General features: G+C 34.0%; 1 protein-coding gene across 1 annotated transcript in view; it reads left to right on the forward strand.

Annotated features, from left to right (window-relative positions):
- Positions 1-9,763, forward strand: part of LOC128224512 (whirlin-like) — a 34,762-nt gene extending 24,999 nt beyond the window's left edge. The window contains exons 16-18 of the mRNA XM_052934379.1: positions 675-1,371; positions 5,551-5,700; positions 7,629-9,763. Coding sequence (XP_052790339.1) covers positions 675-1,371; positions 5,551-5,700; positions 7,629-7,823 — 1,042 coding nt within the window. The 3' untranslated portion in view covers positions 7,824-9,763. The remainder of the gene's footprint in view (positions 1-674; positions 1,372-5,550; positions 5,701-7,628) is intronic.
- The last annotated feature ends 4,476 nt before the right edge of the window (positions 9,764-14,239 follow it).

Below are 14,239 nucleotides of genomic sequence, written 5' to 3' on the forward strand. Positions count from 1 at the left end.
GAGTGCAGTTGAGAAGCATTTCATTACTATTTTTGCATGTTTGCATCATTTTCTGACACAAGTTTACTTCAAGACTCTGCAGTTATTTCAAATGACTTAAAGCAGCACTTTTAGTTCTGCTTAGTATGATTGTTTTTTGTATAATGCAGATTTAAATAGTTGGCTGATTAAAGCATCTTGAAATCTTCCCAATACCATAACAAAACAATAGCAAAATCTGTCAACAAAATAAAAAATGAAAGCTTGTTCTTAAATATTTTCAAACAACCCAAAGCAATAACATTAAGCGTGTTAAATGTTTACAAATACAACTTTCATTTCAATGTTGACAAAATACACCACAATTTTAAGTTTGTTTATATGTTACAAAACACCCTCTAGTTTTATCTTTCTACATGGGGTAATGGATATGGTTCCCGACTGCAGAACTAGACTGCTGTACTGGGGTTCAAAGCCTGCTGCCCGGAGATTTTATTGATTTTTCTGTAATATGTTTTTAATTGTTAGATTTACAAAACTAATTCGATGTCTTAAATTATTAAATTAATATTTATTTCAAAATATTTAGAAATGTTTTATATTTTATTACATCAAAACAGCTGCCAATGGGCTTTCTAATTTTATGAGTTAACTTGGTTAGTGTGCAATGCAACTGTTTAATTTATTATTTGCAGAGTGACCATATCAAATGACAACCCAATAGACATCGATGAAATTTTAGAAAGCCGGACTTTCATAGTACCCAGCCCACATGATAGCCGACATTCAACTTTAACCAATAGGAGCTTTCGATCAATGTCACATGATAGTAATCACTCAACTCTGACCAATCAGAGTATCCGTTCTATGTCACATAGCAGTGTCCGAAGCAACCATTCAAATTTCACCAATCAGAGCAGACGTTCAAGAGCAAGTGTTTCAACACTGACCAATCAAAATGCAGGAAAAATTATGACTCATAATTTGAATAATGTGAGTGCAACATCATCACCAAAATTAAGTGGATCAGTAAGCAGCAGAAGAAGTGCTCAGTTAAGAGCACCAGTTCAGATTTTGATAAATGATGGTGAAGGATCGATCGACTCTGCTAGCTATATAGACAGCCCTGCGTCTCCAAGATTTATAAATCAAAATCTTCATAAAAATCAGACAAAAGCTTTGAAAAAACAGCCAAAAGGGAGTTATGGAAGACATGCTGTGTCAAGATCAAGGTTTAAACATAGACAAAGTATGTATGATCCCCATGACGGGGACGAGGAAGACGATGAGGAAGATAACTTTGAAATTAGTTCCAACGTGGGGGATTACTCTGAATCCTTTATCAGTCCCATTGATCAGATCTTGGATGAGGAAGACTCATATAGTGACTTGGTAAGATCCTTTTTTAGTAGGTTGTTTGATTTTATGGGGTGGCGTAGGGGGGCAATGTTGGTTAAACACCCAATTGACTCAATATAAAGCATCTTTGTCAAACAAAATGGCTGATTAGAGTTGCATTGATGATTTACTACCAGATTATACAAAAAATGATGTAGTTTCATTAAACATAAAAACATTAATAATTCTGGCCCCATATTCACTTACGGCCCAAGTCTGCATTTCTGACTCAAGACTGTTCACAGACATCCTAAGTCTGAGTTTCTGACTAAAGACTTTGCATTAATGTCATAAGTCTGCGTTTCTCACTCAAGAATGTTCGCTAACTTTATAAGTCTGAGTTTCTCACTCAAGACAGTGCACTAACGTCATAAGTCTGAGTTTCTCACTCAAGAATGTTCACAAGCGTCCTAAGTCCGAGTTTCTCACTCAAGACTCTTCACAGATATCCTAAGTCTGAGTTTCAGACTAAAGACTGTGCATTAATGTCATAAGTCCGAGTTTTTCATTCAAGAATGTTCACTAACTTCATAAGTCTGAGTTTCTCACTCAAGAATGTGCACTAACGTCATAAGTCTGAGTTTCTCATTTAAGAATGTTCACAAGCATCCTAAGTCCGAGTTTCTCACTCAAGACTGTGCATTAATGTCATAAGTCTGAGTTTGGCATTCAAGAATATTCACAAGCATCCTAAGTCCGAGTTTCTCACTCAAGACTGTGCATTAATGTCATAAGTCTGAGTTTCTCACTCAAGAATGTTCACAAGCATCCTAAGTCCGAGTTTCTCATTCAAGAATGTTCACAAGCATCCTAAGTCCGAGTTTCTCACTCAAGACTGTGCATTAATGTCATAAGTCTGAGTTTCTCACTCAAGACTGTTCACTAACGTCATAAGTCCAAGTTTCTCATTCAAGAATGTTCACTAACGTCCTAAGTCCGAGTTTCTCACTCAAGATTGTTCACAAGCGTCCTAAGTCCGAGTTTCTCACTCAAGACTGTGCATTAATGTCATAAGTCTGAGTTTCTCACTCAAGAATGTTCACTAACGTCCTAAGTCCGAGTTTCTCTCTCAAGACTGTTCACTTACGTCCTAAGTCCGAGTGTCTCATTCAAGAATGTTCACAAACATCCTAACTCCGAGTTTCTCACTCAAGACTGTGCACTTACGTCCTAAGTACGAGTTTCTCTACTTCAAGACAGTTCACTAACGCCTTAAGTCCGAGTTTCTCTCTCAAGACTGTTCACTTACGTCCTAAGTACGAGTTTCTCTACTTCAAGACAGTTCACTAACGCCTTAAGTCCGAATTTCTCTCTCAAGACTGTGCACTTACGTCCTAAGTACGAGTTTCTCTACTTCAAGACAGTTCACTAACGCCCTAAGTCTGAGTTTCTCACTCAAGAATGTTCACTAACGTCCAGAGTCTGAGTTTCTTATTCAAGACTGTTCACTAACATCCTAAGTCTGAGTTTCTCACTCAAGAATGTTCACTAACATCCTAAGTCTGAGTTTCTCACTCAAGAATGTTCACTAACGTCCTAAGTCTGAGTTTCTCACTCAAGAATGTTCACTAACATCCTAAGTCTGAGTTTCTCAAGACTAACGTCCTAACCCTTATGAAAATCCGCTCTTTCAATAAGATCATACGAGCTCGCGACAAGCTCGTTACGACCTTGTACAATCTTAATTTCCCCTGTTGCTTGCTCGTACAAGCTTGTATGAGATCGCGCAAGGTTTTGACAAGAGCAAGCTCATGCGAGCTTGCTATCTTTACGAGCTTGCACGAGCTTGGACCACAAATTATATTATATGGAGCAATTAAGTCTGAGTTTCTCACTCAAGACTCTTCACTAACATTCTGGCCCCAATTTCTCGAAACTTAAGTCCCTTATAACAGGATTAAGCTAATCTCACTTTTTTTGTATTTTTTTTGTGTTATATTTTCTTCTTCAAGAATTTTCAGAAATTATGTAGGAATAATCTGTATTTCAGTATGTATTTTGGCTGATTGAAATAAGCGACTTAAGCCTGTTAAGCTTAAGAAGTTTGGAGAATTTGGGGCCTGAGTAAAGAAAGTACAATTTCAGAAGTATTTATAGTGGGCCTGAAAGGTTTTACATTTATTTACAAATCTTTTATCCAAACAGATGCTATAAAGTGATTTTTAATACATTCAAAAAAATGTCTCAAGTTTAAGAGGTAAGACATTAGTGAATATAGGTCATACAGTCATTTAATGAAATATAAAATGAAAAAAAGTGTTTATATTGGTGATTTCTTTTCAAATTATGTTCAAATTAATTTATTTTCCCTATTTTTAAGAAAAAACACCAAACAGCAACTGATACTCATTAAAAGGGAATTATGTCATTTTTAGCCTCAAATCATACAGTTTTCAGAAGTGTTACTAATGCTAAAACTGGGTTTTTTGTTTACCTTGCGATGATATTTTATTATTGTTACAAGCAGTGTATGAGACAAATTATTTGTATTTGATGCCTTGCCCTATAGAACATGGCCCTCTAAGAAAGTGCAGACTCCACCAAATAAAACAATATCTGAATCCAAAAAGCTTGTAATGATATGATCAAAGTGTTGCAAATGACATTAACAGCCAAGAAATTGGTTTTTAAGCATAAAAAAATGCATTAAGAGCCACAAAATAATGGTAACCAACACCCATATAGCAGTAAATGTGTCAACTGTGATGTATGGTGTATGATACATAATTATTCCAAATCAATAAAGCTTTTGTCAAAGCACTGGTAGCAAATAGGTGCACTATTGGTTTTAGATTGAAAATAAATGTTTTACCAGGTGGTGTCTTCTCTGTTTCCATAGCAATGTTTTCCAATAACTGAGAAGCTAGTGTTTGTATACATCAGTTAATTAATATTCAGATTATTAACTTGTTATAATTATTAAATGGTTGAAATTATTCATAGAATATAAGATTTTATGGATTTGGGGTCATGATGGATAATTATACATTATGAAGTAATGTATATTATGAAAAACTTGGAAACATAATAACAATTCAAAGTGCAAGAGGATACTTATTAACAAGGGTAGATTGAAATGTTTCATGGATAACAGTTATAAAATGAAATGTTGCATTAAAGCTACACTCTATAGAAAATGTTAGGGAAAATGGTTGTTACACAAAGTGATATGGATGGTTGTTTAGAAATTGAAGGACTGAGAATTCCTAGGCCACAGGTTTACACAAATATAGATCTGGCTGTTATTGCCAGGAATGAAAAGGTTGGTTTTATCTGATATAATGTAAAGAACAAATTTAACATTTGATAGTAAATAGCATAATTTTTATTATGTGTAGTTAGTCTTTTGAAGGTATTAGTGTATGAATATTGCATCTTATATAGGGTATTTAAACATGAATAAAGTTGAGTAATAATATACTAATCACATCTTATTGACTAATAATGTATGCATACCACATCTTATGGCAGTAATAACTTATGAATATAGCATCTAGTTGATTGAGTAATAATATATGAGTATCACATCTTGTTGAGGGTTTATATATAATGTGTGAAGACAATATCTAGTTGAGTAACAAAGTATGAACGTCACATCGGTGAACATTGATTTACAATATATAAATATAACACCAATTTGAGTAATTATAAATGAATACCACATCCAGTTGAGTAATTATATATGAATACCACATCAAGTCGAGTTATAATATATGAAATAATCACATCTAGTCGAGTTATAATATATAAATACCACATCTTGTTCAGTAATACTTTGTATTAATGCAACATTATGTAAGCAATACATGAATTGAGTAATAAGCACAAGAAAATCACCTTTTGTTAAGACTGAATATTGCATATGTTTAGGTGATATTGTTAAAAGAGAAAAAAATAGCTGATGATTTTGATTATGATTTACATTTTTCTGGGTTAGCTTAGTTTTTCTATTTTTTAAGGTCGTTACATGATGTTAAGGCTGTTTTTTTTACAAAAAAATAAATTCCGCCAAAACGCTTCTGAATCTTTGAAACAAAATATAATATTTACCAAATCTTTGTCTTATATTTATATTCTTTGTCATTTGCATTCAAGGTCAGTTGCTCTTGAAAAAGAAGAGAGCAAAAAGAGCATGTTTTTGTTTGGAAAAATGTTACATAAATCATTTTCTAGGAGCATCGTCACATAGAAGAGTCTAGGAAGAAGTATGGGAACATTCCTTTGAGAATGGTGTACATCTACAAGACAAAACCAACACTGGGCATGGCAGTGGAAGGGGGAGCTAACACCAGACAGCCCTTGCCAAGGGTTATCAACCTCCAGGTACGTTGTTATACACAGTTGGACAGAATATATCTTAATTGACAATAATATATTCTATTCAGTAGAGTAGGGCTGGTCTTTAATAGTTTACAATGCAGACTGTTAATATCATATTATGCAGGTGTTACCATGGTTCCATATTTGCCTCCTTGTGTTTGATCTTTGACATATTCTAGATGATACATAATAGACAAGGCTTTCACATTGTATTATTGCATATACAGTTAGCTTCATATTAGAATCTTCTTTTTTAGCTCACCAGAGCACTAAGTGCTCAAGGTGAGCTATTTTGAACAGTCTTTGTCCGGCATCTGCCTGTCTGTCTGTCTGTCTGTCCGTCAACAATTGCTTTAAAACCTTCTCCTCTGAAACTACTTGGCCAAATTCAATGAAACTTCACAGGAAGCTTCTTTGGGTGGCCATCTTCAAAAATACAACAAGGGGTCATGAATGATCAACAACAAAATTGCCGGCTTCCTGTTTTCCTTTAAAAAACATCTCCTCTGTAACTACCAGTCCAAATTCAATGAAAATTTACAGGAAGCTTCCTTGGGTGATCATCTACAAAAATGCAACAAGTAGTCACGATTGATCAACAACAACAGCAACAAAAACAAAATGGCTGACTTCCTGTTTTGCTTTAAAAAACATCTCCTCTGAAACCACCATTCCAAATTCAATTAAACTTTACAGAAAGCTTACTTGGATGACCCTCTACAAAAATACACCAAAGGTCATGATTGATCAACAACAACAACAACAAAATGGCCAAAATGTTAAAATCTGATAGTTATGTAAAGTTTACTCTTTAAGCAAGGGCAGCAAGTCTTGCTATATGGTCTCCCTTTTTGTTGGAGATTCCACTACTTTCTATTTTTAGTAACAAGGCAATAGATTTTTAAAAAATTAAGTCTTCAACATAGTCACTTAAAGGTAATTATTTTTCATTTTTTGGGGTTCATAGATTCAAATAATTATTATACACTTTATTCTTTAGAAGAATTATTCATTTTTACTTAATAATAAATTTAATAATCAGACTTTTCCATTGATCTTCATGTAGATTATTCTAAGCTACACTCTTATCTTCTGTGTGGATAGTTAATAAGCCTTTATGGATTTAAAAAAAAATGTTTTTGAACATGTGAGGGAAGGTGATGTTGACATAGATGGAAGAAGCAATGATATTAGTAGAAGTTGCTGAATGTGTTCTGTTATCTGACTATTAAAGCTTAAAGCAGTTAATTGATTTTATTGGATGGTGCACTGTTTGTTGTTTGTGTATCTATACTAAAAGTTATTTCAGTGTGCAAGCAATTTAACATAGTTTTGTCAGTGTGCAGGCAATTAAACGAAGTCCTGTGTGTGCGGGCTATTGAACAAAGTCCTGTCAGTGTGCAGGCAACTGAACAAAATCCTGTCAGTGTGCAGATATGAGAATCAAATTCTATCAGTGTGCAGTCAGTCATCAAGTTCTGTCAGTGTTCAGGCAACTGAACAAGATCCTGTCAGTGTGCAGTCAATCACCAAGTCCTGTCAGTGTGCAGGCAACTGTGACAAGTCTTGTCATTGATTATCCAGGCAACATGTTTGATCAGTATGTTTTTTTTAATATTCTTTGAGAACAAATATCAAACTATATTGATTACAAAGGTTAAACTATTTTACTCAGGTGAGCGTTTTAGGGCCAATATGGCCCTCTTGTTAAGAAATAGTAAATAATGCAAGTTTGGACAACATATAAAGAAGATGCTGTGCTCTGATGTCTTTTGTTGATCTAGCATAGCTGGAGTTATGGAGCTTGAATGAGTATAAGATTATAAGCAGCATTATACCGTACATGTGCATTATACATATGTTGGTATCCTACATATCTAGATAATGTGTATTATAAATAATACAAACTCTTACTATTGCCATTTTTTCAGCCTGGTGGGTCAGCCTATGAATCTGGAGGTCTCAAGGTTGGTCATGTGATCTTAGAGGTCAATGGCCAGAGCCTTCAGGGCTTGGAGCATGTCACCGCAGCCAAAACTATTGCTGAAGCTTTCAAGGACAAACTGGAAGACAGTATTGAACTACTTGTGACTGAGTCTAATGCAAAGATTAAAGGAATCCATTGAAAGTGCAAACAGTAAAACAAAGTTGATAATGGACTTTGTGTTAGGAAACTTTTTAAATACATGTAACAGTTACCGCAGTCAAAACCAGTGAAGCTTTGAAGGTCAAGCAGAGAGACAGTATTGAACCGTTTGTGACTGAATCTCAGGCAAAGATTTAAGGAATCCATTGAAAGTGGAAACAGTTTAACAGTTTTTGATTTTGTGTTAGAAAATAATAAATGTTTAAAGTACATGTTATTGCAGCCAAAACCATTGCTGAAGCTTTCAAGGACAAGCTTGAAGACAGTATTGAACTACTTTCGACTGAGTCTTATGCAAAGATTAAAAGAATTCATTGAAAATGAAACAGTTAAATGATTTGAATAAAAAAATTTTTTTTTAAAGGAATATCATTTTTCAAGTATGTGTTATTGCAGCCAAAACCATTGCTGAAGCTATATAAACATCAGAAATGGTTCTGTATAATCTTAACAGGTTTGCATAGCATAAGTATTTATAAAACTCTTTTTTTAAACAGAGCCCACAAGGCCTGATTTATGGATTGTCTGACTCGTTTGCATCCCCTGTTTATTGCCCATGTGTCACAGCAGGGTTCCAAACTTCTTGCATTTTATTTGTGCTGGCTAATAGCCATTTAAAGCTGCACTCTCACAGATTTACCATTTTGACAACTTTTGTATTTGTTTACTTGGAATGAGCCAATTTTTGCGTAAATATATGAAAACCAGTTATAAAAGACTGCTAACAAAGATTAGATCGCCGTTTTTCATACTCTCGGTCGAAAAAATAATGATATATGGCTAAAAAAGCCTAACTAATGCTTTGCGAAAAATGCATAAAACATCATTTGTCAGCAGTCTTATATCATTGGTTTCCATGCATTTTCGCAAAAATTGGCTGTTCCAAGACAAAATATTCAAAAAAAGTTGTCAAAATGTTCAATCTGTGAGAGTGCAGCATTAAGACTCTGTTAAGAGAAAAAGGACAGCAGTGGTTTTTCTTGAAATTATACAAAATGTACAAAATTAAACATGTCACCACGGATAATGCTCATTCAAGTAATACAGTTAACAACTCATACTTCTTGTACCATTCCAATAACATGTTTATATATTATATAATAAGATTAACATACTTCCAAATGATGTATTAACATATCATCAAACAATGAATTAAAATATCACTTTTTAGGATAAACATATCTGACTTCTCGATATCATCTCTGAGTTTAGTGTCTTAACATAAAACATACGGCAGGTAACATTATGCAGAAAATACAATTATTATTCTCAAAATGTCCCATCTTGCAGTGTTACAAATCAAAATGATGTTTATTAAATTATTACATTAACATATTATATTGTAGTTTAAAAATATTTTTTTCTATAATCTTACTAGTTTTGATGATAAAGTTTAGTGATTGATCCAATACTCTTGACCAATTAAATTGCTTTTGTGTGCAAACATAAGCCAAAAGTTGTTTTACACTTGGCTGCAGTACAACAATTCACATAAAATGAGTATGATTTATTTAGTTCTTTGTAACATAATGATTTACCAATGAAACATTTTAAAAATAGTTTATGATGCTATGGACTTTTTAGGAAACAAAACTCATGTCTAAATGTGTTGAAATACATTTTAGTTGAAACTTCTTAAAATCTTTATTTACAAAACATAGTTGACATATATAATTTGTTAATTGTTTGCGAATATTCTGTTTTAACAATACTCAGGAAAGCTGATATGTAGCGAAATTTTATAAAATATTGTCATATTCTTCCTTTGTTGCTATTTAAAAATATGTTCATTGAATCACTTATTTGTTGAAATTCAGTGTTAAATTGATATTATTAATTTTGATAGTTATTTTATTGTATTATGTTTTGTTACAAAAACATTTGGATTGGAATGTTGATGTTCACGTTTTAAATTTTAATGGTAATGTTATTGTATGGTATGTTTTGTTACAAGATGATGTGGAATTGTATGTTAATGTGCAAAAGTGCAAATATTTGAAATATGAAATATGACTGTAATAAAGGTGTAAAAGTTTTCTTTGAGTTCTAAAGCCTTTCTTCTTTAATCAATCTTGAACAGATTCGGAAATACAATTGATCATTTCCATTGCCTGGAAATCAATATTGTATAACAAGAACATAATAATGTTGTAGACTGTACTAGAGTTAAAAATAAATATACAAAACAGAAGCCATTAGAAGGGATGGCTTAGCCTTACTGAAATGCTATACCAAAATAACTAAAATTCCCATTATAACACCAGTAAACAATATGAGGCCATCCTATTAACACAAGTATCATACGACCGCTTTTTGAATTAACATTGCTGAATAGTTGTAATACCTTTGCTGAAACATATACCTTTATTGGTCAGTTTAGGCAATGATTATGTAATTGTGCATAATTATTTTGACACACAATATTACTCTAATTCACTGAATTCTTGATTTTGCGATTTTTATTCGTACGCTCGTTTATTAGATGGTCACAATAGAATGCTATTTGAAAGTACTTGCGGTATCTTGCAAGCGCAAATTTCATCACATAGTTCAATGCTGTTAGTGTTTAACAATTGGTAAACATTCATCTTGGCAAATTGTCTTTCGTTAAGGCACAAAGAAAGAAATGACGCCTGTTACAACACAGAGTATAGAGGCTATTGTAGTCAGGGCGAAGCCAGCATGCAAGTCTTTGACACTGAAACCGTAGTCCTTCTTCACATCTGTGGCGTAAATGACCGGTCCTAATATAATAAACAGAGCTGGAATGGAAATGAATCTTCACTTGAAACAAAATAACGATCAAAACCTTTCCTGTTAAAAGTGTTCTTTTTCTGTCAATAAGTTTCAATGTTCAGAACGTCCTAGTTATCCCATAAACAGAGAATATGTGTGCAATAGTGTTGATGTACATGCATAAAGAAGACGCCAATGCAGCCATGCCGCATTCAAGCCGCATTAAAGTCAGATATTATATTTTCCGAAAATATTTTGCAAACCTAGGATTTGTGTGAGTGACCTAGTTTTTAAACCAAGATGACCCTGATTTATGTTTATCAATGATTTGTTCATACAAATAACCTGATCAAATTTCATGAAGATCAACAGAAACTATTCCATTTGAGTGAGGAAAAATGAACAATTTATAAATTCATTAACTTTTCCTAAAAGATAGGAGCTAGTTTTTTTTTCCCACAGCTGACACACTTTAACATCTAAGATTGCATGCACACATATATATTTTAAAAGATAATTTAAATTTTAATATAGAACGAGGAAAAATGTTTCCAAGCATTTAATCTAATGACTTACCTTTTTTTACCCAAGATGCCTCATATTCACAACAGCCTAAGATACAAGGCAGACAATTTCGGATTTTTTTTTATGAAGACTTGGTAAAAACTTTCGAATTTATGACAAGGGGAAAATATTTTTTAAGATTTATATGAGTGACCTAGATTTGTGATCTGATGTGACCCATACTCACATTGACATGGGGGATATTTCCTAAGATTTGACATAATGACCTAGTGTTTGACCAGACGTTACCTATATTCACAAATGACGAAGACAACATGAATGCAAGTATTCTGAAAAAGTTTCATGACAATTGGATAAATCTATTGACTTTATGACAAGGAAAAAAATACTTCCTATGATATGACCTAGTGACCTAGATTTTTACATACATCAGCAGCTCTGATTTCGGGGTTTTGCCATTTTCTTAGAAACAGAACTCATGGTAGCTGTGTACAATGGTAGTGATAAATCTTTTGTAGTTTGGAGTTGACTGAGCTTGCTTGGTGTACCAAACTGTCTGCTGGATATATTCACCTGCAACAAGAGTGATGATAGCGATGACCTTTGGGAATAGTTTCTTGTCTTTGATGCAAACCAACTTCAGTATCCACAGTATCACAACTGCCCCAATTAGTGCTAAACCAATCAGTTCCATGGCTTGCACCCCCTTAAGACCCGCTGTGTCTGGAAAAAAAGAGTATAATCAATGCATAAGGGTGGTAATCGAAGTTGAAATCGTTGTTTTTGACACAATAAGTATATTTTTTAAAAGTTCATATATATTTTTAAAAGGTGCTCATGTATTTGGTTTCATTAGGTATACAGGAGATTGAAATTGTTTCAAAAGTCATTTGCATTCATTTAAAGAAACTTCCTACTTTTTTAATGCAAATGTCCGAGCAAAAATAACTTAACAACTGTACAATAGGGTAAAGTTAAATGCATTCAATCGATTTCAAAACTCCCCATAGAGCTTTTAAATCCGGATTTTTAAAACCCCTAAATGATACTGCTAAATTGTAAAAAAAAAAACACTTGCGAGTATAATAAATGCATGCTGTCAATTTCCAATAGATAAATCAATTTCTTTGGGAGATGTATGTACAACACGTATTTGGCAGCGATGTTATCATTTAATCGTGGACCAGATTGTAGGGCAACTTACGAAAGGTTCCAGAATCGAATATATTGTTACAGGAGTCCGAGTTTGACGTCTCATACTTGGTGTCCGTGCAGTACTGCCACAGTCCAGAATAAGTTGTTGTGGTGATTGTCACGGTAACCGTTCCCCCGTCAGTGTCGTTTGATTGCCTGCAAAATTGTTTAAAGAGAAATGAATAAAGAACTAACCTTAATTAAAATGCATCAACATCTTTGATTTATCATACAGTATGCATTGATCATAATCTCGCATCAAACAAACTTTAATATCATTCTGCTTTTCTGCATACACGAGCAAAACACGTTTACCCAATATACGAGTATAGGTCAGGTTAAACGTGGGTCAGCAGGATATCGAGCATATGACACATGAGAAGTATACATTTATAGTTGAGGCTTTTTTCGGCTGCTCAGCCCTTAAAGAAAAGTTTGTGTAGAAGATAACTGCTACAATGATTGTACAAAACATCAAAGTATTACCGTGGCAATAATTTCATGAAACTAGTATTTCTTTTGCATTGCAGATGAAAAAAATGTAAAAAAGGAAAATCCAGGTTCAACTTCATCAGGTTATTTTAACCATAATGGGGAGACAAAAAACATACACTGAAAGCATGTCAAGTTCATAAAACAAAGATTTAATGTACATTATTGTACTACATAACGACCAGGTATTATTTTGGGTGTCAATATTTGCAATTAAAATATAGGGTTTCCTTAAATTTCAGCTTCACAAAAGGTTGTTTGATTTCAATTGCACAAATTAGAACCATGTTTGAATAACATTTCAAAAATAAAATCAAATAATAAATGGTCTTTCAATAAAATTGACAGGAGATTTTATTTACTTACTGATAGGACACTAATGCGATACGTGACATGTATGGATCGTTCTATGATGCCACCTTGTGTATTGTAGTTTCTTCTCACAATAAAACATGGAAAGTACAGGGACCGCCCCAGTTCTTTGATACCACCTTGTGTATTGTGGACCGCCCCAGTTCTTTACAACCACCTTGTGTATTGTAGTTACTTCTCATAATAAAACATGGAAAGTACAGGGACCGCCCCAGTTCTTTAATACTACCTTGTGTATTGTAGTTTCTTCTCACAATAAAACATGGAAGGTACAGGGACCGCCCCAGTTCTTTGAAAACACCTTGTGTCTTGTAGTTACTTCTCACAATAAAACATGGAAAGTACAGAGACCGCCCCAGTTCTTTAATACTACCTTGTGTATTGTAGTTTCTTCTCACAATAAAACATGGAAAGTACAGGGACCGCCCCAGTTCTTTACAACCATCTTGTGTATTGTAGTTTCTTCTCACAATAAAACATGGAAAGTACAGGGACCGCCCCAGTTCTTTGATACCATCTTGTGTATGGAAAGTACAGGGACCGCCCCACTTATTTGAAACCATCTTGTGTATTGTAGTTTCTTCTCACAATAAAACATGGAAAGTACAGGGTCTGCCCAGTTCTTTGATACCACCTTGTGTATTGTAGTTTCTTCTCACAATAAAACATGGAAAGTACAGAGACCGCCCCAGTTCTTTAATACTACCTTGTGTATTGTAGTTTCTTCTCACAATAAAACATGGAAAGTACAGGGACCGCCCCAGTTCTTTACAACCATCTTGTGTATTGTAGTTTCTTCTCACAATAAAACATGGAAAGTACAGGGACCGCCCCAGTTCTTTGATACCATCTTGTGTATGGAAAGTACAGGGACCGCCCCACTTATTTGAAACCATCTTGTGTATTGTAGTTTCTTCTCACAATAAAACATGGAAAGTACAGGGTCTGCCCAGTTCTTTGATACCACCTTGTGTATTGTAGTTTCTTCTCACTATAAAACATGGAAAGTACAGGGACCGCCCCAGTTCTTTGATACCATCTTGTGTATGGAAAGTACAGGGACCGCCCCACTTATTT

Source organism: Mya arenaria, chromosome 17 (assembly GCF_026914265.1).
Source record: "Mya arenaria isolate MELC-2E11 chromosome 17, ASM2691426v1".
Taxonomy (NCBI): domain Eukaryota; kingdom Metazoa; phylum Mollusca; class Bivalvia; order Myida; family Myidae; genus Mya; species Mya arenaria.